General features: G+C 49.7%; 1 protein-coding gene and 1 pseudogene across 1 annotated transcript in view; one reads left to right on the top strand and one right to left on the bottom strand.

Moving 5' to 3' along the window:
• The window catches only part of ITGAM (integrin subunit alpha M), a 53,935-nt gene extending 29,733 nt beyond the window's left edge, over positions 1-24,202 (bottom strand). The window contains exons 1-9 of the mRNA XM_066275748.1: positions 24,123-24,202; positions 22,468-22,573; positions 16,489-16,592; positions 16,127-16,197; positions 15,864-15,981; positions 6,166-6,296; positions 5,600-5,745; positions 4,251-4,404; positions 2,686-2,836 (exon numbers count right to left, since the gene is read on the bottom strand). Coding sequence (XP_066131845.1) covers positions 2,686-2,836; positions 4,251-4,404; positions 5,600-5,745; positions 6,166-6,296; positions 15,864-15,981; positions 16,127-16,197; positions 16,489-16,592; positions 22,468-22,573; positions 24,123-24,150 — 1,009 coding nt within the window. The 5' untranslated portion in view covers positions 24,151-24,202. The remainder of the gene's footprint in view (positions 1-2,685; positions 2,837-4,250; positions 4,405-5,599; positions 5,746-6,165; positions 6,297-15,863; positions 15,982-16,126; positions 16,198-16,488; positions 16,593-22,467; positions 22,574-24,122) is intronic.
• Positions 16,834-18,508, top strand: LOC136334086 (small ribosomal subunit protein eS6-like; annotated as a pseudogene).
• Positions 24,203-24,432: the final 230 nt, after the last annotated feature.

Below are 24,432 nucleotides of genomic sequence, written 5' to 3'. Positions count from 1 at the left end.
GGAGGCGGTGAATAGCTCTTCCAGTCTGCAATCAACAACGGCCTCCAGTAAAACCACATTGAACGGAAAGAGTAAAAGGGTTGAAGGGGCCGAGACTGAAGAATCTGTAGGGGGGAAAGGATCGAGCTGACCCCCGTGAAGGGGACCGTGGAGCACCTCCCAAAGCGGAAGGACCCCCGGACGCTGGCCAGCCTTGGGAGTCAGAAAGAGAACTTAGATCGTCCAGTTCACGGAAGCGTTTCTTCATCCTTAAAAAGTGGGTAAAGAAAAAGAGGGTACAGAAAGGAAATCTTTATCGGACAGTGCATCTGATGACAGTAAATTAAAGAAAAGAGGGGCTGCTGGTCAACCAAGGGGCTCTGCCCGAGGTCTTGATCCTGGATGAGTAGCTGGGGCCCCAGGCAGCAGTGGAGGGTCAATGTTCTTCAGGAAATGCAGAGACTCAGATGAGGCCAGCTTGGAGCTGGCAAAAAAAAGCAAATATGAAGTGTCCTCAAATTGTAACCGCTTTTTATGAAGAGAGAGTAACTCGGCATTCCTGTCCAGAAGACAAAGCCCAATAATTGTTTGCATTGCTTTATATCTGTATTATAGATATGAAATCTGGGTCTTGGGTTTTTTATTTGTTAGCATGAAGAAATAACTACATTCCAATGAAAATCAAGTTTGATATGTTTGTTTTGAGGTAACATAGCACTGCTTCCTTTGTTTTCTTGTTTTTGTTTGTTCCTTTTATCAAGTGAGAGGCAGGGAGGCAGAGAGTCTCCCACAGGCGCCTCGACCAGGATCCACCCTGCAACTCCCTGGCTGGGGCTGATGCTCTGCCGATCTGGAACCTGTTGCTCCGTTGCTCAGCAACCAAACTATTTTAGTGCCTGAGGCAGAAGCCACGAAGCCAGCTTCACTGCTGGGGGGAGGGGGGCAACTTGCTTATTAGAGCCATAGCTGCAGGAGAGGAAGAGAGAGAGAGAGAGACAGAGGAGGGGAGGGGGAGAGGTGAAAAAGCAGACGGCTCCTGTGTGCCATGGCCAGGAATCAAACCCAGGACTTCCACATGCCAGGCCACACCTGACCAGAGCCAGCACTGTTTGCTTTGAACAAAAGCTTTCTGTAGTTGCTTCCTTTATCAGAAAAGAACAATTGATACCATACTATATTTTTTCCTCTGCATTAGAGAACATCTTTCCTAAGGGTTGGGGGAAATCTCCATAGCCGTCACTGAGTCAGAATCTGTGTTTAATTCACATGTGCTAAAGATCATTCTGGATTTTTTTCTTTACTTGGCAGTTTTGGTATGTATACATATGTATACATAAAATACATATGAAAGTGGTTTTTGTTTCTTTCCTTTAAAACAAAATTACCAAAACAAAAACAACATTTCACAACCATGGATAAGCTCCACATTTTCAGCAACCTAACATATAAGTCACTTCAATTTCAATTGAAATTTTTCCTGAAGCTTTAAAACCTTTGAAATTAAATAGAGAATTTGTAATTAATTGGGCAACCTAAATATAACGTAAGCGGTTTAAATTGAATAACTTAAAAGCAGCCGTATCAGAATCTATATCTATACCTACAATCACAAGTGCAAGTTTATTTGCAAAACCCCTGAAAGAAAAACTTTATCACTACCAACAACTTCCCCACCCGAATAAGAAAAGTAATTAAAACTATTGCGTTTCATTAGGCAAGCAAGACTTGCGCACACGTTCCTCCTGGTGGACCGTCCCTTTACTAAGAAGTGTAGATCCCTGAGCTACGTTGACTAAAAAGTCACGATTCCTAGAACGTGTAAGACTTTGCCCATGGAAACTTAATCAGGTGGTTAGAAATGTTGGCAATTTAGGACCTGCTGAGGAAAAAAAGGGTGGGAAAACTTGTACTCTAGACTCTTCACTCTCTTTACCTCAATTCATTCCTTACACGGAGTCTCAGCCTCAGTATTTAGGTTACTGGTTCAGCAGAAGCCAGGAAAAGCAATGACTTTGTAGTAAACAGAATGTTATGCAAGTGGATATCGTTTATTTTATTGTAAATACTGGTAACACTGGTCAAGTAAATAGTTTTCTATTCCTCAAAAGAAAAGCACAAATTGCTATGGTGGCCAAAGGGGCCCTCAGGTGACAGCTATGTTAGACTGGGAAGCCTATGCCCCTTTTAAAGGGATGGTGGCTCTTTGACTCCAGCCACTTTTTGCCATCGGGAATGCAGTCAACTCTCAAGGCGGGTAATCTTCCAACTTTTCAAGAGAAATCATAAATCCAGATTGATTCTGAACCTTCCCCCAATTTTTAAATTCTACCCTTGGCATGATTTAAATTCTACTCTGGGCTCTATTCGAGGCACTGGGAAAACAGCAGTGAACCAAACAGACAAATGTTGGCAAAATATTAAAATTTTTAGAAAAATACTCTGTGGAGCTTGGCTCCCCTACCCTCCAATTTTTCGGCCTGTGGCCAAGAGTTGCAAAATGACAGATAAAAGCCTAGATCCTTCTACGCCAAAGGTACTGACCCAGTGAAGCCAGGGTTCCTGGGGACTGGAGAAGCAGAGAGAGAGTTGATGCTGAGGGTCAGGGTACCAAGGGGCAGGGGGTCCCAGTTTCTAGAGAGGAAGATCTGTTTGGGGGTAAGGGGATGACTTTGGGGGGCTCTTCAGAAACACAGAACCTTAGCTCACCCTCAATCGCGAAGATCTTTTCCTGAAGCTGGTTCTGAATGGTCTTCAGAGCTTCGAAGTTATTCACCTGGAACACGTGCTCGCGAGCTGGCTTGGATGCAATGGTGTTGAGCTCTTGTCGGGATGAATCCCGGTTGAAGGCAGATCCCACCTGTTATCAAGGGACAGAGGCCAAATCAGACACTGTCCGGGGGGTAACAATCTTTTTTTTTTCTTCTTCTGAAGTGAGAAGCGGGGAGGCAGACAGACAGACTCCCACATGCGTCCAACCGGGATCCACCCAGCATGCCCACCAGGGGGCGATGCTCTGCCCATCTGGGGCGTTGCTCTGCTGCAATCTGAGCCATTCTAGCACTTGAGGCAGAGGCCACAGAGCCATTCTCAGCACCCGGGCCAACTTTGCTCCAATGGAGCCTTGGCTGTGGGAGGGGAAGAGAGAGACAGAGAGAAAGGAGAGGGGGAGGGGTGGAGAAGCAGATGGGCGCTTCTCCTGTGTGCCCTGGCCGGGAATTGAACTCGGGACTTCCACAGGCTGGGCTGACTCTCTACCATTGAGCCAACCAGCCAGAGCCAAGGGTAACAATCTTATCCATCAAAGAAAATTGTGCAGGAAAATATCAGAGATAACATTTGTCACAAGAGGGAATATCCCAGAAGGCCCCGGGACAGGGCTGCTGAGTATAGTAGAGCAGCTTGTACACTGTGCAAGGGATTCTGTCAAGAGAGCGGCCGGTTCCTGGATGCAGCCTTCAGTCTTGTTGCTGTGCCAGGCCTCCGGGCGCGGGGCTGACCCCCCTCCAGGGCAAGGGGAGCCTTTTTCCTTATATGCAGGTGTTTACTACCTGCCCAGTCATGTGCCTTTCCCTGTGTCGCACAAGGTACTGTGGTAGTCTGATGACATTCACGACCCCAGTCTTTAACCAATTCCTGTATCCGAGCCATTTCCCCGGGCTTTGCTGCGCCCTCTCCTTCTGGGCAGAGGACTCAGCCCCGTGTGCAGTCTCAGGGTGCAGCCACACGTCTCGCGTGTTATTAACTGGGTGCAAAGAGAGGCCTGAACAAGTGCTTGCAACACTGCCACCGGCCCGTCGGCGCCTCTGCCTTCACCAGGAGGCCGTGCCCAGGCCCGAACGGGCCCACTGGAGGACGAGACTCTGAGCAGAGGAGCCGTGGTACCCCTGTTGTTTCCACCGGTTCTGACCGGCAGACAGACAGAGCTGGCAACTCTCAGAAATGGAGAGAGGCCAGCCAGGACCAGCAGGGCTGCCAACCCGCGTGCCACGGATCACAGGTGCAGGAGGAAGCCCAGCTGAGACCAGGAAAATCGCCCGCTATTTTAAACCACTGAACTTTTTGGCTAGTTTTGTTACAGCCTTGTTGTGACAATAGTTAACTAACACACACACACACACACACACACACACACGGGCTAGCAGTGACTGCTGCCCCACTTTGATTTTATTGATATTTGCTAACTGAAGAAAGAGCGTATCTAAGCAGGCACCCACCCCCACCCCACCCCCACCCCCCGCAGAAGCGTCAGGCCAGAGAGCCACATTGCCTACCCCAATGACGTAGCGAATGATACCCTCTCTGTCTGCCTCAGGGATGACATCGCTGTACTCCAAGGGATCTTGATACTTTTCTCCATCCGTGATGACAACTAGGATCTTGAGAGCATTCTTCCGGGCTCCACTGTTGCCGTTAAACAGTTCTCTTCTGTCCAGGGAAGAGAAGGGAAAAGTCAAATGCAAGATGGAGAACTCTTAATGTGGGGAGGGGACGTCAGCAGTCACATGTGCAGGTGTGGAGGGCTCTGTCTAGGAGGGGCTCCCCTGAGATGAACACCGAGATGTGGCTTCTCCAACACCCAGAAAGGCACTGGGAGTGGGGAAAGAGTGGAGGGGAAGACACCTTCACTGCCTTTAAGTATTCTTGCATAGTTGACTTTTTATTTTTCCAAAATGAGAAGCTAGGGGGTGGGGGGAGGCAGAAGGTAGATGCCTGCATGTGCCCAACTGGGATCAACCCAGCATGCCCACCAGGGGGCGACACTCTGCCCATCTGGGGTGTTGCTCTGCTGCAATCTCAGCCATTCTAGCACCTGAGGTGGAGGCCATGGAGCCATCCTCAGTGCCCCGGCCAACTTTGCTCCAGTGGAGCCTTGGCTACAGGAGGGGAAGAGAGAGACAGAGAGAAAGGAGAGGGGGAGGGGTGGAGAAGCAGATGAGCGCTCTCCTATGTGCCCTGACTGGGAATTGAACCCAGGACTTCCACATGCTGGCCTGACACTGTACCACTGAGCCAACTGGCCAGGACCGCACAGTTGACTTTTTAAACTGAGTAATATATATATGATATATATATATATATGATATATATATATATCATATATATATCATATATATATATTTTAATAACCTTAATGGAGCCCTCATCAAACCTCTCCTGGTTTGGTACAACAGCTGTCTAGTTCATCTTCCTGCACTCTTATCCCAACCCCCACCCTTGCCTCTACACACTCACAAGTACACACACACACACACACAGGAACCAGAGTGAACGTTCCAAGACAAGATGTGGTTACATCTCTCCACTACTGACAGCCTGCGATGGATCTTGTCTGGCCTTTCAGTTGCTTGTAACAAGCCGGCCTCGCCAATCTTTCCAGCCTCCCTCCAGCCTTCCTCTCGCCTCCCCGTCTTCCTCCCCCCTGTTCACTCACAGCTTGTGTGGTCATGAACAGTCTCTACTCCACACCTTTACCCGGGGTGTTCCCTCAACCAGAGCGATCCTGTACTCCACCGTCTGGACAACCGTCTCCCCCCGAATTCCCTCAGATCCCAGCTGAAGATAGTCCGTCCTCCTCCACCCGGAGCCGAGCCGCGCCAAGCCGCGCGCGCTGAGAGCTTACACCACTTTGCGGATCCCGGTGGCGGTGCGCGTCCATCCTTGCAGCTGTGTAATTGGCCTCACCAGTTGTTCCGGGTTCGGGTTATTCTTGAAATCTTGGAAGGTGAAATGAGTCCGGAAGTCACTCGAGTACTGCATCAAAGAGAACTGGGGACAGGCACCTGGCGTCACACGGACAGACGGACGAAGACACCTCCCCCCCACCCCTTGCCCCTTAGCCACTCCCAGAAAGCCCAACAGAAACCTTAAAATACTCCAGTCTCTGCCCCAGGAGGAGAGGGGTCGGCCATCAGCCCTCACTCTGTGCCAGAGCTCAGTCAGAGAGGACGTGGGGGTGTCGTCTACCGTGCCAACCCCTGTCCGTTAGTCCCAGCTGCCCCGTCTACGGAGAGCAGGAAGAATCCCCAGGCTGCATCCCCACCGAGAAAGAAAGGATCGTGGAAGAAAGCCCCATCGACTGGCAATGTGTCAAAATCTGCAATTGCAGCCGGAGGGGACGGCAGCCCGGTGGCTGGGTCCTTGCCCGCCCTTGGAGGGCTAGTCCCTAACCTCCCCATGGGCCCTCACCAAGGTTTTGGACTTCGTGAATTGATTCATCACAGTTGAGACGAATCTCTTCATCCGCTGAAAGTCAGTTGGCTCGATGCTCCCGGAGCCATCTATCAGGAAGGCGATGTCGCTGTCCTGCTGGGGGCACTCTGGAGAAGGAGAGAGAGAGCAGGGCCCATGGGTGCCCGCGCCCCTCGGCCTTCCCTTCTCTTCTGAACAAGGAGGCTGAATGGCCCACAGGATTCAGCCCACCTCCAAGTGCAATCAAAACGTGGACAGAAAAATTGGTAATGAAAAAAAAAAAAGTTTAATGGTGCCCAAGAGAGTCAGGGGAAAGTGGTGATATTAGAGCTATCTCACGAAAAATAAGGAAAATTTGCCGGGACTACAAAGGAAGCAATAAATGGTGGGGAAAGGACCCGCACAGAGAAAGGTGTGCTGGGTGGGGTGCACTGCCTTCTGCACTCAGGCCCCGGATCCACCCTCTACCCTCCCCGCGCGCGCTCGGCAGGCAGGCAGCTGGGGAGGTCGGCCCACACAGTCCACATCCACAGGCTCCCCTCCGCTCTGGCTTCTGGTCGTGTCTGCCCTGCTGGGAGCCCCTCCAGCAGACAGGAGGGCGGAGGAAAGGGAGATCAGAGGGTCCTCATCTTGGCTCCCTCCCTATGGGGTTGCCCAGACCAGCTGTGTCCCGCCCCTGATTGCCTCTCCTCTGGTGGGGGCCTGCTCCACATGACTCTCTCAGAACCCGCTGGGTTCTGGGAACTGGTCCCTCTCCTTGGCTTATCGGCTTAAGGCTGGTACCAGCTCTGATGCTCCGGCCCCGGGTTCCTGGACTGTTAAGGTAGTTCCCTTAGACTTTACCCTACCTTTTTATACCTAGTCCTTCTGTAAAGAAACCCTCTTCAACTTGTCTTGACCGGAGTGGGCCGTCTGTTCCGGCGGGCACACTGACTGATACGAGCCAGCGGATGGGCCCGACGGAACGGCGGCAGAATCCGGGAATAGAAACGGGACTAGCAGGGTGAGTCTACATGCCAGTGGTGGAGAGGAGACACTGAAGCAGAGAACAGCTGGAAAAAGCCTCCATCCCAGAAAGGAGTTTGACTTTATCCCTTAGGCACTGAGGAGCCACTGAAGGTTCTTAGAGAAGGAAGTGAGATGATCTGTTTGTATTTCGGAAAGACTGCCAGGGCAGGGAAGAGTTTTAGCAGCTTTATTCATGGTTGTGAAACATCGGAGGACCGGGGCCAGTTGGCTCAGTGATAGAACATCAGCTTGGTGTGTGGATGTCCTGGGTTCAATTCTCAGTCAGGGCACACAGGAGAAACACTCATCTGCTTCTCCAGCCTTCTCCCTCTCACTTCTCTCTCTCTCTTCTCCTCCTGCAGCCATAGCTCAATTGGAGTGAGTTGGCCCCTGGCACTGAGGATGGAGGATGGTTCCATGGCCTCCACCTAAGAAGAGCTCAGTTGCTAAGCAACAGAGCAGCGCCCTCTAGTGGGCTTTGCCGGATGGATACTGGTCCCGGCACATGCGGGAGTCTGTCTTTGCCTCCCCTCCTCTCACTGAATAAAAAAAAGAAAGAAAGATTAAAAAAAAAAAAAAAAAATCAGAAATAACCCAAACATCCTTCAATGGGTGAATGGATGAATCAGTGAATGGGACTATGGTAAATCCATGAATGAAAAAGGAAAAAAACTACTGACACACGTAACAACATGGATGAATCCCAAATACAAACTCAAATGCTATCATTTATGTAGCATTCTTGCAAAGAAAACTTCAACAGGGATGGAGAACAGGCCAGGGCCGCCAGGGCCCAGGGCCCAGGGCTGAGGGAAGGAGGCAGCTGGAAAGGCATAGTACAAAGGCTTTCGGGGGGGGGGGGAGGGTAGAGCCCTTTAGTATCCTGTTCATGTTGCTGTTTACACAAATCAGCACCTATCTTAAAATTCATAAAACTGGACACTAAATAACAGTCACAGGCATGTAAAGTGTAGCACAGGAAATGCAGTCCACAGGCTCTTCTCCCCAGGAGGAGTGCCCGGCAGGGTTCCTTTCTTCCTTTCAATAAAGCCTGTTACTCTGGTCTTTCGGACTCCCATGGATTCCAACATTTGGTGCCGAAACCCGGGACAGGGTACTAACTGCCTGGACGATCCCTCTTTGCCGTCCAAACTTACAACCAGGGAAGCAATGGGCAGCAGCAGCTCATCCCGGGCTTACTCCCTGATTCTGTTTGGACATGTAATTGTAGGTTGATTGGCCGGCCGTCTAACCCTGTCCTGAACCCCGTCCTGAACCCCTGCATGTAAGAAATTCCTTACATGCAGGCTTTTCTCCTCCCTTCTCTCCTGCCCTTAATTTCTGTGCCTTCTGTTTTAAACCAGAAAGATAAGGAGTTTCTCTCCCTTCCCCTTCCCCGGTTGGTCTCCAAATTTCTCTCTAAAAACACCCCTTTCTGGTTGGACGGTTTTCTCTGACACGCCTCACATTTTTGAGGGGTTTGACTTTCAGTCTCAGTGGACTGCACGGAAGACTAGGCGCCTAGCCAAACCTCTCCACTCTCTTGGACTTCTCGTCCTCGGAGCTCCCTGACAGGTGGTGACGACCTCTATCAGGGACGACTCCCCCACACAGAGATTCTCTCCTCTTGGGACAGTGACAAAAGGCGGGGACACCCCTCTTGCTCACCTGTCTCCACTATGGGCTCTTCAGCCTTCCGACCAGACCCCTCTAGGATGTCTCATAAAAAACCTCGCCAGGCCCTGGCTCAGCGGTAGAGCGTCGGCCTGGCGTGCAGGTGGACCTGGGTTCGATTCCCGGCCAGGGCACATAGGAGAGGCGCCCATTTGCTTCTCCACCCCCCTCCCCTCCTTCCTCTCTGTCTCTCTCTTCCCCTCCCGCAGCCAAGGCTCCATTGGAGCAAAGATGGCTCGGGCGCTGGGGATGGCTCCTTGGCCTCTGCCCCAGGCGCTGGAGTGGCTCTGGTCGCGGCAGAGCGACGCCCCAGAGGGGCAGAGCATTGCCCCCTGGTGGGCAGAGCATCGCCCCTGGTGGGCGTGCCGGGTGGATCCCGGTAGGGCGCATGTGGGAGTCTGTCTGACTGTCTCTCCCTGTTTCCAGCTTCAGAAAAATACAAAAAACACACACACACACACACAAAAAAAAAACCCTCACCAAACTCGGTCTCTCAGACCTCAAACCAAAGAAATTAATCTTCTGTAACACGGCCTTATTACAGACTAGACAATGACTCCCATTGGCCTGAAAACGGGATATTCGATTACAATATCCTAAGAGATCTTGACAATTTCTGCCACCAGACGGGGAGGGCATTAGAAATTCCTTACATGCAGGCTTTTCTCCTTCCTTCTCTCCTGTCCTTAATTTCTGTGCCTTCTGTTTTACACGCAGGCCGTTTTTGGCCAAAGAAACCTCACCTCATTCACCTGCAATACCACACTCTCTCTTTCTCCTCTCCTGCTGGCCAGGGGCCCCTCCCTTCTCCACAGTGTTCTTAAACCCCTCCTCCCTCCTTACAGATGGACAGCTCTGTCCCTTTTTTTTCTTTGACCCATTCCCCCACCCCACCGGCTTTGGCTGTCTTTTTTTCTTCTTCAACGCATCCTTACCCCTCCTCAGAGACTGACTGTGCCTTCCACTACCCCTCGTCCTCTCCCCTCTCCTCAGAGCTCTAAATCCTTTTGACTCCTCTGATCACGTGGCGCCACACCAATACTTTAATCTCCTCCTCCTCCTCCTCCTCCTGCAGATTCTGACCCTCCTTCTTTTCCATCCAGCTGCTCACACTGTCCATCCGTCTGCCTTCTCTCTTCCTCCCTTCTATGCTGGCAACTCCCTGCCATCTCAAAAAACTTAAAAAAACAGAATTGTATATTAAGCTATGTGAGAAGTAATCGTCTTGTCTCTTTGTCAGAAAATATCTCTAGTATATTTGAATTGGAACAAGTAAAGCGCACTCATTTAAATTTCTTAATTCATAATATGTGAAGTCTTTGTTTAATGTGTAACTGTATCTGTTTCTAAGGCCTTCAACCAATAATTATCCACCTCTTAAACCAGGCTTACTCATCCCCACCCTTCCTGTTCGAAAACCTTGAGGGGCTTATCGCCTTGTACAAGCCTTACACCTAATCAATGAGACAGTAATTCCCCTCCATCCAGTAGTCTCTAATCTCTATAAATTACTGTCACGCATTCCCTCAAACACCACTCACTTCAGGGTTCTAGATCTCGAGAATGCCTTCTTTACCATTCCTCTACACCCTGACTCTTACTTTCTGTTTGCCTTTACCCGGACACTAATGCAGCCCAGCCATTTACTGAACTATTTTACCCCAGGGGATCAGAAACAGCCCACGCCTGTTTCGGCAGGCACTAGCTCAGGATTTAGCAGCATGCAATCTCAAAATGAGTACTCTCTTACAATATGTAGATGACCTACTCCTCTGCAGCCCCTCCCTGCCTGCCTCAAGGAGACACACCTCCACCCTTCTTAACTTCCTCACTGTGAAGGAATATCATGTCTTCTCTGCTAAGGCTCAACTTCACTCTCAGTCCATAGTCTATCTGGGCATCACCTTAACCCCCACCACCTGAGGTCTCACCCTAGATTGAACTCAGACCCTCCACAGTCTCCAACCACCTACCACCACAGATCAAATCTTTTCTTTCCTCAGTCTAATAGGCTTCTTTAAACACTGAGTTCCCAATTTTGCTCTTAGTCAAGCCCCTCAGTGAGATCTGAGCATGGCTTTTAAGGTCTATAATGACCAAGGATGTAACAGAAAAGGCAATAAGTCCCAAAAGAAGTCAGGAAATACCAGAATTTGGCTCCAGCGCCCTAAAGGGCTTCATAGAATTCCATCAGGGCCCTACTTCAAGAGTGGAAAAAATGTCATTGGGCCTGCTAGGCTTCCCAGCCCCATCAAGGGACACACCTGTGCTGTGGAAAGAGGGACACGAGAAGGTAAGCTGCCCCCTTGCTCCATGGAGGGAGGGTTCAGTCTCTTCTAGCCCTGCTCCAGCTACCTGTGACCTGACCAGGCCCAGCGTGCTGGGAATTGCCACTGAAGGCCCAAGGACATCGCTCAGGAGCCTAAGGTATTTCTTCCAAGTAGCAAATAAGTTAATCTCATTTCTTGTAAACACAAGGGCCATCTACTATGCCTCACTTGAATATTTAAGTTTTATTTATCCCTCAAAGATCTCTACTGTGGGTATTGACAGTCTGATTTTGCTACTTTTTTCAATGTATAGTATCTCCTTTATTCCTCTTGTCTCAATGCCCCATGCCTATTATAGGCTGGGACCTGCTGCTAATTCCAGCTAGAAGCAGTGGTCAATAGGACTTAAACTCTAGCTGCAAAGTGTAGAAATATAACTACCCTTTCCCTAAGTACTTGCAGAATTTATAGGTTACTCAGCAAACTGTTCAAAGACTGTCCAAGAGGCACTTCCAGCATTACATCACCCAAGGACTGACTTTCACATGGACAGGTCCACACACCGTGATCCTGACAACTCCCACTGCTGCTAATACTAGTCCCCAGTATTCTGATAGCCATGGATGGTGTCAGGTGGGAAGAGGTTCATCAGAGTGATCCCTTCCTCAGGAAAATAAAAGCTTAATCACTGTGTTGTACACCCGAAACTAATATAGCATTGTGTGTCAGCTGTAATTATAAAAATAAATCTATTTTTTTTAAAAAGAAGAAAAAAGGTCAATTTTATTGTATGACATTTTAAAAAAAATAAAATAACCCAGAAAAGTATTGCTTTTTAAAAATAATAATAATAAAGAAGTAGATTCTAAGATTTACATGAAAAATGTACAAAGATCAACCAGGAAAAATAAGTTTTTTTATCTTAAAATAATCAAGGTACAGTACAGCGTGTAGAGCAGGCCACCTTGGGGCACACAGAGAAGAGCACAGACGTCCACGTTTGTCATGCGTGGAGCATCCCCACGGGACACAGAACCAGCCGGCGGTGCGTGCCTGCCCCCCGGGAAGGGCAGAGGCTCCGGGACCAGAGAGGCAGAGATTTGTACAGTTTATCCTTGGTGCTCACTGAATTTTGGACCGAATGCATCTTAAAAGAATGAAAATGTGTTTTAAAAGGAGAATCTTGAACTCTTGAGAGTGAGGACTAAAGAGAGAGCTGTGGGGGTGGGAACTGTGGCCGCAGAATTGGACGTAACCGGGCAAGAGTGACGCATGGGAAAGAAGGGAAGCTGTAACCTGGTGCCCTCGGAAAGGCAGGTGGGCGGGCACAGAGGAAGACGGCCTGGATGCCTGGCTGGAGCCTCTGCAGGGGAGAGGCAAGAAGAAAGGAAGGGGAGGAGAGGGGAGGGGAAGGGAGGGGAGGGGAGAGGAGGGAAAGGGAGGGGAGGGGAGGGAAGGGAAGGGGAGGGGAGGAGAGAGGAGGGGAGGGAAGGGGAGGGGAGGGGAGAGGAGGGGAGAGGAGGAGAGGGGAGGAGAGAGGAGGGGAGGGGAGGGGAGGGAGAGGGAAGGGAAGGGAAAGGAGGGGAAAAGAGGGGAAGGGAGGGGAGGGGAGAGGAAGAGAGAGGAGGGGAGGGGAGGGGAGGAGAGGGGAGAGGAGGGGAGGGGAGGGGAGGGGAAGAGAGAAGGGAGGGGAGAGAGGAGAGGGGAGGAAAAGAGAGGGGAGGGGAAGGGCGGGGAGTGAGAGGGAAAGGAAAGGAAGGAAAAGAGAGGAGAGGGGAAGGGAGGGGAGGGGAGGGAAGGGAAGGAAAAGGGAGGGGAAGGGAGGAAAAGGGAAGGGAGGGGAGGGGAGATCTTTCTGAGGCAGAGGTGTTTGGAGAAGGAAAGGTCAATGAGCATGAAGACAGAAGAACTATTTGTCATTCAGAGTCACAGATGCTGTCTGGAAGAGCGAGGCTTATACAATGGGTGGGTAGAAGCCAGGTGTCAGATGGTAAAGCATCACGACATGGAGGAAGTGGAGTCAGGGGTGAAGGGAAGGAGAGACGCAGCAGGTGGGGAGCAGACCAGGAAGAGGGGCGGTTATTTTTATCGGTGTCACTTTCAGTGGCTGCTTGTTTGGAGATGTGAGTAGCAGGCGCCTGTCTGCATTTGAAGGAGCAGGAGGAATTGAAGCTCCTGAGGAGAGGAAGTGCCTGCAGACAGGAGCCCCAGTGCTGAGGACGTAAGAGAAGGTTTGAAGCCCAGAGGAGAGACTAAACCTGGGCACGGAGAAGGGGAGTGGGGCGAGCCCACGCCTGCAGCCAGGTTGTGTCCGTGAAGGAGGGAAAGTTATCTGGAGAGAGAGAAGTGCAAAGAAGTGTAGCTTAAGGTTAAAAACAGCCTGACGAGGCAGTGGCGCAGTGGATAAAGCATCGGACTGGGATGCCGAGGACCCAGGTTCGAGACCCCAAGGTCGCCAGCTTGAGTGCGGGCTCATCTGGTTTGAGCAAAAGAAAAAAGAAAAAGCTCATCAGCTTGGACCCAAGGTCGCTGGCTTGAGCAAGGGGTTACTCGGTCTGCTGAAGGCCCACAGTCAAGGCACATATGAGAAAGCAATCAATGAACAACTGAGGTGTTGCAACACACAACAAAAAACTAATGATTGATGCTTCTCATCTCTCCATTCCTGTCTATCTGTCCCTGTCTATCCCTCTCTCTGACTCTCTGTCTCTGTAAAAAAAAAAAAAAAAAAAAAAAAAAAAGGTTAAAAACAACAACAACTGTGAAAGGAAGACATATCTGCCCTTGGTTCCAGAACCAACTTGGAGACCAGCAAAAGGGTGGTAGAAACTAGCTTGGAGAGAAGGTCCAAGGCGTGGGGGGCAGGGTGGGAAGAGGGACAGAGATAGGGTGACGGAAAATGGTGTGACTCTGGGCGGCAGGTGTACGACATAATCAACAGTTCAAATGCTATAGAAACGTTTACCTGAAACCTCTGTACTCTTATAGACCAATGCCACCCTGTTAAATTTAATTTTCTAAATAAAATTTGAAAAAATAATAAAAGATTTTAAAATAAGAAGAAGAAAAAAGAGGCCCTGGCAGGTTGGCTCAGTGGTAGAGCATCAGCCTGGCGTGCAGAAGTCCCAGGTTCGATTCCCGGCCAGGGCACACAGGAGAAGCGCCCATCTGCTTCTCCACCTCCCCCTCTCCTTCCTCTCTGTCTCTCTCTTCCCCTCCCGCAGCCAAGGCTCCATTGGAGCAAAGATGGCCCAGGTGCTGGGGATGGCTCCTTGGCCTCTGCCCCAGGCGCTGGAGTGGCTCTGGTCGCAACAGAGCGACGCCCCGGAGGGGCAGAGCATCGCCCCCTGGTGGGCAGAGCGTCGCCCCTGGTGGGAGTGCCAGGTGGATCCCGGTCGGGTGCATGCGGGAGTCTGTCTGACTGTCTCTCCCTGTTTCCAGCTTCAGAAAAATACAAAAAAAAAAAAAAAAAAAAAGAAGAAGAAGAGGTCCTTCGATCCGTCACTCTCCTTCAATCAACAAATGTTGGGGAACCAGGGTGTGGTCGGCAACCACCAAAATAACACCTTTGCATAGCCCGTTCCTCTTGAGGGGTCGCTGGACGCTCTGACTCACTTCAAAGGAACAGCGAGGTCATGAGCTGTTGCTTCTGAGATGAAATTATTCCAAGACTGTGACTTCTGTGGCGGGTGCCTGCTCTCTCGCTCTGCGTCCAGTTACCCCGAGGGAAGGCAGCTGCTAGGCCGGGAGCCGCTCTTTGGGGAGGCCCACGAGACAAACAGCTAGGCCGGGGGAGAGAAACCTCCCCCAACGGCCGGGGAGGACCGAGGCTGTCAGTCCACAACCCTGGAAGTGAGCTTGGAGGTGGACTGCCCCCAGTCAAGCCTTCCGATGAGACCCCAGCCCTAGTTTGACAATTGAACTTCTATCTCATGAGAGACCCTGAGGCAGAGGCACCCAGCGAAGGCGTGCCCAGATTCCTGGTTCATAGAAACTGCAAGGTGATTCATCTTGCTGTTTTTAAGCTGCTAAGTTCAGGGGTAATTTGTTATGCAGCAATAGATAACAAGAGCCTAGAGCAGTGAACTAGCTACACAGCACCCCTGCTATCCTGGAGCCTACATCCCAGAAGAAGGGACAGAAAAGAAACGTGTGGATATGTAGGTATCAGGAGGGTCAAGTCAGGGCAGTGTGGTCCAGAAAAATGGGGAGAATGGTTAGAAGGGCCCTTCAGGGAAGGCCTCTTTGAAGAGGTGACATTTGAACTGAGATGACAATAATAGGTTGTCAGCGGAGTCTTGGGGAAGAGCATGCCAAGCTGAAGGAATAGTAAGTGCAAAGGCCCTGCGGCAGGGACAGTTTTGTGTAGTTCTCAGAGAAGAAAGATAGCCAGAGTGATTAGAGCACAGCAACTGAGGTAGAAGGGAGGGGACAGCAGTTGGAGAGGTAGACAGGGGCCTTACCATCTGAAGCTCAAAGGCTGTGATCAGGAGACTAAGGCACTTACTCTAAGGACAAGGGCTGGGACATCATCTCACAGAGATGAGTGCTTATATCATGACTTTTCTTAAAGTGTAAGACCCTAGCACCTCCCCCGCCCCGCCCCCATCTCTCTCTCTCTTCTCCACGGAACCTTCTGCACTTAAACCTCGAAGTCACCGCCCAGACGGTGAGCAGTCCAGTCCTGCCTTTGCCCTCCGGTCTCCTGCTGCCCACCGGTACTCTGCGCCCAGCATGGCCTACCTCGGAGGCTCGTTGGGAACCTCTGCAGCGGCTGCCGCAGGTTGGCTCCGAACTGGAAGCAGAAGCCGTTGACGTAGGTGTTCTCCTTGCAAATCTGGTGTGCAGTGGGGCCGCAGGCCTGGGGGACAGGGTGTAGGTCAGAGGCGGCGTCCCCGCTTCCTGTCCCTTTGCTCCAGCGTCTCTGTCCCTCCACAAGACCCCAGCCATAACCCCGGGTCCCCTCGCCTCCCCTCAGGACACTCCTGGGACCCAGGGCGGCTCACCAGCAGCCGAGGGGGGTTGGTAGCAAATGTTAGAGACAGACCCAGGGACATGTTCACAGCCTCGGGGGGCACTGCGGAGACAGACACGGCGTGGTTATATTCAGGGGGACAGGAGCCTGAGTGAGAGCTGGGCAGGCGTCACCTCGACCTGAGGGACACGGAGGTCTGACAGGTCAAGGGGGCACCCAGGTCATGGGGAAAGAGGGTGTCTGGGGTCGAGCCCACCTACAGCCCAGAGGCTGGGGGGCTGGACCCCTGCGGCCCTCACCACAGACTGCCCGCAACAGAGGGAAGGCTTGGTGAGTCCGGGCCTGTGCCCGAGTGGAGCCCTAGCCCCGGGCTCGGGAGGGGCGGCCACTCACCCTGCAGGGGGACGGGCTCGCAGCTGGCCCTGCTGTAGTCACACCGGTAGAGGCCTCCTGTCTGGTTGGGAGTCTTGATCTCATTGGGAGCTCCAACCACCACCCTGGGGGAAGCAGTGGGAACAGGTCACCCCAGGAATAAGAGAGAACTAACTGACCAGTGGAGAGAGAAGGAGACGGTGGAGGAAGCACTGCCACCCAAAAGAAAGGGGGACAGGGGGACAGGGGGACAGGGGGACAGCCAGCCTTCACCCAGGTTCCCCGATTCCTAGAAAAGGAGGAAGACTCGACAGAGAAGAAAATGGGAAACTTTTAAACCCCAGAGTGAGAAGAACCTCTCTAAGAATGACACAAAGCGAAGGTGTCGTTGAAAAGTAGTTCAACGCGCTCTTTTTTTGTGGCTACTCGGAGAAGGTCGCTGCTTCAGGGTGAAGCTGGACGTCCCTTTCCCGGCCCCCGGCCACAGGAAACTCGTCGAGGTGGACGAGACATGCAAACTTTGTTCCTTTTTTTTCTCTCTTTCTTTTTAAAAACTTTTTTTGAGAGCGGACGTTTGTTAAAGCCGGAGAGAGTGAAACAAGGAAGAGTTCAGGACAGAAGAAGCCAGAGGAGAGCCCGGGAGAGGCTGCCTGGCTCCCCGAGCAAGTCCGAGAAGAGGGCGCCTTGGGGACAGGTTCCGGGGGTTAACCCGGCAGGAGCTGTCGCTGCCCGCTGCGTCCCTGGGAACCGTCTGAGTTTAGGAGTCGCAGGCCTGCGGGGGAAGAAGAGGGGGAAGGCACAGGCCTGCTCCTGGGCTGGAGAGCACGTCCACACTCGGTCTCCTTGATGAGGAGCGCATGGCCCCAGACGTTGCCGCTGACACTCTGGGCAAGGAATGGAAGGGTTATGTGGTCGGAATCAGGGGGTGGGAACGACACACAAGGTGGCCTGACCCCACGGCCTTCTCTGCCAGCTACCAGGGAAGGGGCATGCCCGTTACGGACCCAGGAGGACTGGAGAGAGAAAGCGGGAATCTGTCTGGGGTTGCCCTGTGGATGCCAATCTGCATGTTCTCACCTCGGTCACTGTAAAGAAAAGGGCGGGAGAAAGATATTCCTGGTCTCGTTGATACTACTGCGCCTTGTTGCCTGGGGCCCAAAAGAGCTAGCTGAGTCTGCAAACTTTTCAGTCTCTCAAAAGAAGAGGACATGCACCGCCTGACCTCTGGTGGCCCGGTGGATAGAGCATTGACCTGGAAAGCTGAGGTCGCTGGTTCGAAACCCCGGACTTGCCCGGTTAAGGCACATTCGAAGGAGCAACGACTATGAGTTGAAGTTTCCCACTCTCTCTTTCTCTCTCTCCTCTCTTTAAAATCAATAAATTAAAAAAATTTTTTTTTAACAAAAATGATGTCCACCAGTAGTTGTGAGAAAGCCCCTAAAGAAAGAAGGTAAGAACCCTAGGACCAGCCCTGGCCAGGTGGCTCAGTAGATAGAGCACTAGGAATACAGAAGTCCTGGGTTAGATCCCAGGACAAAGCACACATGAGAAGCAACCATCTGCTTCTCTCCCCCTCCCTCTGCTTCCTCTCTCTTCCCTTCTTGCAACCAGTGGCTCAACTGGTTCAAGTGTCGGCCTCAGGCACTAAAAATAGCTCAGTTGATTATAGCATCAGCCCCAGACGAGGTTTGCCAGGTGCATCCCGGTTGGGGTGCATGCGGAGTCTGTCTCACTATCTCCCCTCCTCTCACTTAAAAAAAAAAAGGAGAAAAGAAAACGAAACCTGGGACCAAAGCACCCAAGAGTCAACGTCTTGTTACTGCATGTGTCCTTCAACACAAACGTCAGCATATTGCTCTAAAAAGAGAGAATGAAAAGAAAAATAAGAAAGAGGCCGCAGAATATTTTAGCCAAGATAATGAGGGAAGCTACAGAAAAACAAAAGAAACAGATTGCCAGAAGACAGCAGCTGTCCTCTCTGAGCACTTTTACCTCTATGTCAAAGCAAGGGGTCACTGGTTCCACAGAAGCCCCCCTATGAGAAGCAATCAATGAACCACTAACATATCATAACTACAAGTTGATGCTTCTCATCTCTCTCCCTTCTTGTCTCTCTCTCTTTCTAAAAAAAAAAAAAAAAAAAAAAGAGTAAGCTCTTTATGCACTTATATGGTGAAATTACCATACTTTATTAAGAAAAAAATGCAAAGGACAATATACAGCAGAGGCCAGCAAACTTTATCTGGAAAAACTTTATTGAGAAAGGTAATACTATTTCCATAAATAATAATAATAATAATAATAATAACAACAATATTATTATTATTAGCAGTGAGAGAGAAAGAGACAGACAGACAGGAAGGGAGAGAGATGAGAAGCATCAATTCTTCATTACAGCTCCTTAGTTTTGCATTGATTGCTTTCTCATATGTGCCTTGACCGGTGGGCTACAGCAGAGCAAGTGACCCCTTGCTCAAGCCAGAGACCTTTGGGCTCAAGCCAGCGACCATAAGGTCATGTCTGTGATCCCACACTCAAGCCGGCGACCTCATGGTCAAGCTGGATGATGAGCCTATGCTCAAGCTGGCAACCTCGGAGTCTCAAACCTGGGTCCTCAGCATCCCAGGCCAATGCTCTATCCACTGCGCCACCACCTGGTCAGGATCCATAAATATTATTTTTGTTAAAATAAATATTTTAGGCTTTGCAGGCCATATGGGCTCTATCATAGCCTCTTGATTCCACCGTCACAGCTCCAAAGTGGCCATAAATAATGAGCTAACGGGGGGGGGGGGTTTCAATAAAATGTGTTTACGGAAACTGGCAGCAGGCCATGGTTTGAGTGTAACGTGTGCTACTCATTGTGAGCAGGAGGGCATTTAGGGAAATGTAGCAGTATATCCAACATGGACTCTCTCTGCAAGAACACACAAGAAACCCCATCAGAATATCAACGGCATATTTCACAGAACTAATACAAATAATCCAGAGATTTATATGGAATCACGAAAGACCCCGAATAGCCAGAGCAATCTTGAAAAAGGAGAAAGTTGGAGGTATCGCATCACACTGCCTAATATCAAACTATGTTATAAGACTATAGTAATCAACACAGTATGGTATACTTTCAGCTCAGAAGAGACATAGTTGCAACTTTCTGCAGTCGTCCCGATCCAGGTTCATCGGACACCAGCTGCCTCTACCCTGCCACCAACGTGCAACCCCATCAGCATTGAAGTCCTATCCCTGAGGTGCACAGGTGAGGAAGTCAGTGCCACATCTGCCCTGGCCCCCAAGGTCAGCCGCCCGGGTCTGTCTCCAAAGTAGGTTGGTGATCACATTGCCAAAGCTACCGATGACAGGACTGGAAGGGTCTGAGCATCCCAGAGAAATGGACCATTCCAAACCGACAGGCCCAGACTGAAGCAGCATCTTCTGCCTCTGCCCTGATCATCAAAGCCCTCAAAAAACTACCCAGAGACAGAAAGTAGAAAAAAAATAAATAAATAAAACATTAAGCAAAATGGAAATATCACTTTTAATGAAACTGTCAACATTGACTGACAGATGGGGCACCGATCTTTAGCTAGGACACTCTCTGGAACCATCAAAGAGATCTTGGGGACTGCCTAGTCTGTGGGCTACAATGTCGATGGCCGCCACCCTCATGGTGTCGTAGATGACCACGGTTCAATGGAATGCCCAGCTAGTTAAGAACTACCAATTTATTTTTCTTTTCTTTTTTTCCTTTTCTACATATGAGTAGGGGAGATAGTGAGGCAGACTCCTGCATGTGCCCTGACAGGGATCCACCCAGCAACACCATCCAACTAACCAGCTATTTTTAGCACCTGAGGCTGACACGCTTGTACTGACCAAACTATCCTCAGTGCCCAGGGCCACACCTGAACCAACGGAGTCACTGGCTGAGAGAGGGGAAGAGGGAGTGAAGGAGGAGAGGGAGGGGGAGAAAAGCAGATGTACACCTCTCCTGTGTGCCCTGACAGGGAATCAAACACAGGACGTCCATACTCTGGGCCAACACTCTATTCACTGAGCCACTAGCCAGGGCCAAAAAAAATTTTCAACTAAAGATCATTTAGCAACAACAACAACAAAAACATGGTACCGACATAAAAACAGACATGTAGATCAATGAAACAGAATAGAGACCCAGAAATATAACCCATATGTATGTCATCAATTAATATTTGACAGAGACAGGAACATACAATAGGATAGACAGTCTATTCAGTAAATGGTGTTGGGAAAATTGGACAGATACATGCAGAAAATGAAACTAGCGCACCTTCTTACATGATATACAAGAATAAACTCAAAATAGATCAAAAACTTAAATTTAGACTCAAAACCATAACATTCCTAGGAGAAAATTTAGGCAGTAAAATCTTTAGCAATGCCTTTTCTGATATATCTGCTTTGGGAAGGAAGACAAAAGAAAAAATAAACAAATGGGACAACATCAAGTTTAAAAAGTATTTGTACAACAAATAAAACCATCAACAAAATGAAAAGACAACCCACTGAATGAGAGAACGTATTCACTAATTATACATTTGATAAGGGGTTAATATGCTAAATTTATAAAGAACTCATACAACTCAACAACAAAAAAGAACAAATAATCCAATTTAAAAAATGGGCAAAGGACCTGAATAGACACTTCTCCAAAGAGGACATAGAGATGGCCAACAGACATATAAAAAGATGTTCAACATCACTAATTATCAGAGAAATGCAATTTAAAACCACAATAAGATATAACCTCAGGTCGTTAGAATGGCGCTCATCAATAAATCAACAAACAAGTGTTGGTGAGGATGTGGAGAAAGGGGAACCCTCGGGCACTGTTGGTGGGAATGCAGACTGGTACAGCACTGTGGAAATCAATATGGAGTTATCTCAAAAATTAAAAATGAAACTGCCGTAGACCCAGTAAGCACACTTCTAGGAATATATCTGAAGAAACCCAAAATACCGATTCGAAGGAGTATATGCACCGCTATGTTCATTGCAGTGTTATTTACTTACAACAACCGAGATATGGAAGCAACCCAAGTGCTCGTCAATAGACCAGTGGATAAAAAATTGTGGCACAGATATACAATGGAATATTACTTGGCTACAAAAAGGAATGAAATCTTACCATTTGCAACAGCACGAACAGACCCAGAGGGTATTATGCCTAGTGAAATAGTTCAGTCAGACAAAGACAAATACCATATGATTTCACTTATATATGAAGTCTAAAGAACAAAATAAATGAACAAACAAAATTGAAACAGACTGAGATACGGAGAACAGACTAATGCTTGACAGAGGGGGGAGGTGTTGGGGGGCGGGGTAAAAAAGGTGATGGGATTAAGAAGTACAGATTGCGGCCCTGGCTGGTTGGCTCAGTGGTGGAGCGTCGGCCTGGCGTGCGGAAGTCCCAGGTTCGATTCCCGGCCAGGGCACACAGGAGAGGCGCCCATGTGCTTCTCCACCCCTCCCCCTCTCCTTCCTCTTCCCCTCCCGCAGCCAAGGCTCCATTGGAGCAAAAGTTTCCCTGGGCGCTGGGGATGGCTCTGTGGCCTCTGTCTCAGGCGCTAGAATGACTCTGATTGCGGTAGAGCGACGCCCCAAGATGGGCAGAGCATCGCCCCCTGGTGGGCGTGCCGGGTGGATCCCGGTCAGGCACATGCGGGAGAGTCTGTCTGACTGCCTCCCCGTTTCCAACTTCAGAAAAACAAAACAAAACAAACAAACAAACAAAAAAACAAGGCACAAATGAGAAGCAACTACTATGAGTCGACGCTTCCTGCTCCCCCCATTTCTCTCTATCTCTAAAATCAATAGATAAAATCTAACAAAAAAATAAATAAAAAAAAACAAAATTGATACAAAGGAAAACAAGGAAACTGTGATTTTTTTTTCCCCCAGGTACCTAGTCTTAGCGGGAACGCGTGGGAGACAGGGAGCCCCGCCCGTGGCTCTTACCAGGACCCCTCCATCTGGACCACGCTCTGTCCGAAGCTGCTTGCGTTCTCCTGAAAGATCACTGTGCTTTGGGTGTCCAGGTTGAACCCCTGACACACGGCCAGGACTGGAGGGAAGACAAGCAGTGAGAGTCAGGGGGAGATACGGACATAGTTAAGACAGCGGTGCATCCCCTACACCCTTCCCCTTCCGGCCAGGATTCACCCCAACCCAGCATGGAGATGTCTGCCCCCCAGATCTAGCTCTCATAGCCCAGGGCAGAGGTCAGCACACTTTTTCTCTAAAGGGCCAGAAAGCAAATATTTTAGGCTTTGTGGGCCGATAGGCAAATAGAGTATATTCCATAGGTATTTATAGAACAAGAGAGTGAATGCATTTCCACAAATTTTTCATTAAGGACATTCAAACGATAATAATTGAGTACACTTTTTTTTGGTTATATTAATTTGCTAATGACATAAATGGAATTTAGGGGGAGGAGATAACATTTCACTTCATTGGGATTCAAAATTAGTGTTCCTGGTTGTGAATTGATTACAATTTCAACTGCGACTGAAGCTCACAGGATATACAAAGGTCGGTGGTGAAACCCTCATCTTGCGCCCACAGGCCATAGTTTGCTAACCTCTGACCTAAGACAACTGGGGTGGGGCGCTTCCAGCCCCTCTTTGAGCCCCACCCTATGTTCCTCCCTTGCTGATTTGCCCAATGACCAAGTTTCTAAAGCCTCTCAGTCGGGCAATTTCCTTCCTATGCAACTCTCAAGCATTTGTTTCCCTTCTTTCACTCACTTGCCACAAAACACAGGCATGAAAAGAAACAAACTGAAATCATTTGATCCATCTGTCATTCAACCAACATTTACACCTGGGTCCTTGGAAGATAGAACTGCAGGCAAAATGGGGGTGGTGAGATGGAATCCAAGAAGAAACACTCTGAGAAGAGAATCCAGCATCTGCTGTGCACCCTTTACCATGTCATTTCACCTGTCTAGGTCTTGGTTTCCTCATCTGTGAAGTAGAGGGCACAGCCAAACCCCCCTGCATCGTCTATGAATTTGTCCTTTTTTTTTTTATTGCTTCTTTTCCAAGTGGGAAGAGGGGAGATAGACAGACTTCCACATGCATCCTAACTGGGATCTACCTGGCAACCCCCATCTGAGGCCATTCTCACAACGAAGCTATTTTTAGCGCCTGAGGCAGAAGCTCCACAAAGCCATCCTCAGCACCAGGGGTTGATACACTCAAACCAATAGAGCCATGACTGTGGGAGAAGAAGAGAGAGAGAGAGAGAGAGAGAGAGAGAGAGAGGAGGAGGAGGAGGAAAGAGGGAGAGGAAAAGCAGATGGTAGCATCTCCTCTGTGCCCTGACCTGGATTTGAACCTGGGCCAGCCACAAGACAGGCCAACACTCTACCCCTGAGCCAACCAGCCAGGGCCTTTATCTATGAATTTAGTCATTCACCCAAGCAAGCTTCTCTGGTCATCCCATCTTGGTCTAGGTCTACTGTCTGTTTTTTCATGAATCTATTACCCTTCCCCAAACTCCCTTTGTCTCTGCACAATCTCTCCCCTCGATATTCCGCACCCCTTCTCTCTACTCACAGATGCCAAAGTTCCCCTCCTCCTCACCCTCCCACCAGGTCTCTGACGCACCTGTTAACAGAAGAACGCTGCGTTTCATGGCTGGAGGGAGCAGGAACTCTGTGACTGCACACACACCAAAGGCAGGCAGGGCAAAAAAAAAAAAAAAAAGAAGTTGTAGGAAGCAGAAATGTGTTTGACACTCAAAGGAAGAGGGTGGTGGCTCAATGAGCGCACAGCCCTGCTTGACCTTCCTCCTGGGGCTACGCAAGCCTGCGCTGCCTCCTGACCAAGCATTACTAGAAGCAAGCTCAATAGCTTAGGGCCAGCCTCCTGGAACATGTGTTCTAAACATTAATACAGAAGTCAGTCGCCCTCTGTG

This window comes from Saccopteryx bilineata, chromosome 4 (assembly GCF_036850765.1).
Source record: "Saccopteryx bilineata isolate mSacBil1 chromosome 4, mSacBil1_pri_phased_curated, whole genome shotgun sequence".
NCBI lineage: Eukaryota > Metazoa > Chordata > Mammalia > Chiroptera > Emballonuridae > Saccopteryx > Saccopteryx bilineata.
Note: the sequence above shows the minus strand (reverse complement) of the source record. Positions and strands in the feature narration are given on the sequence as shown.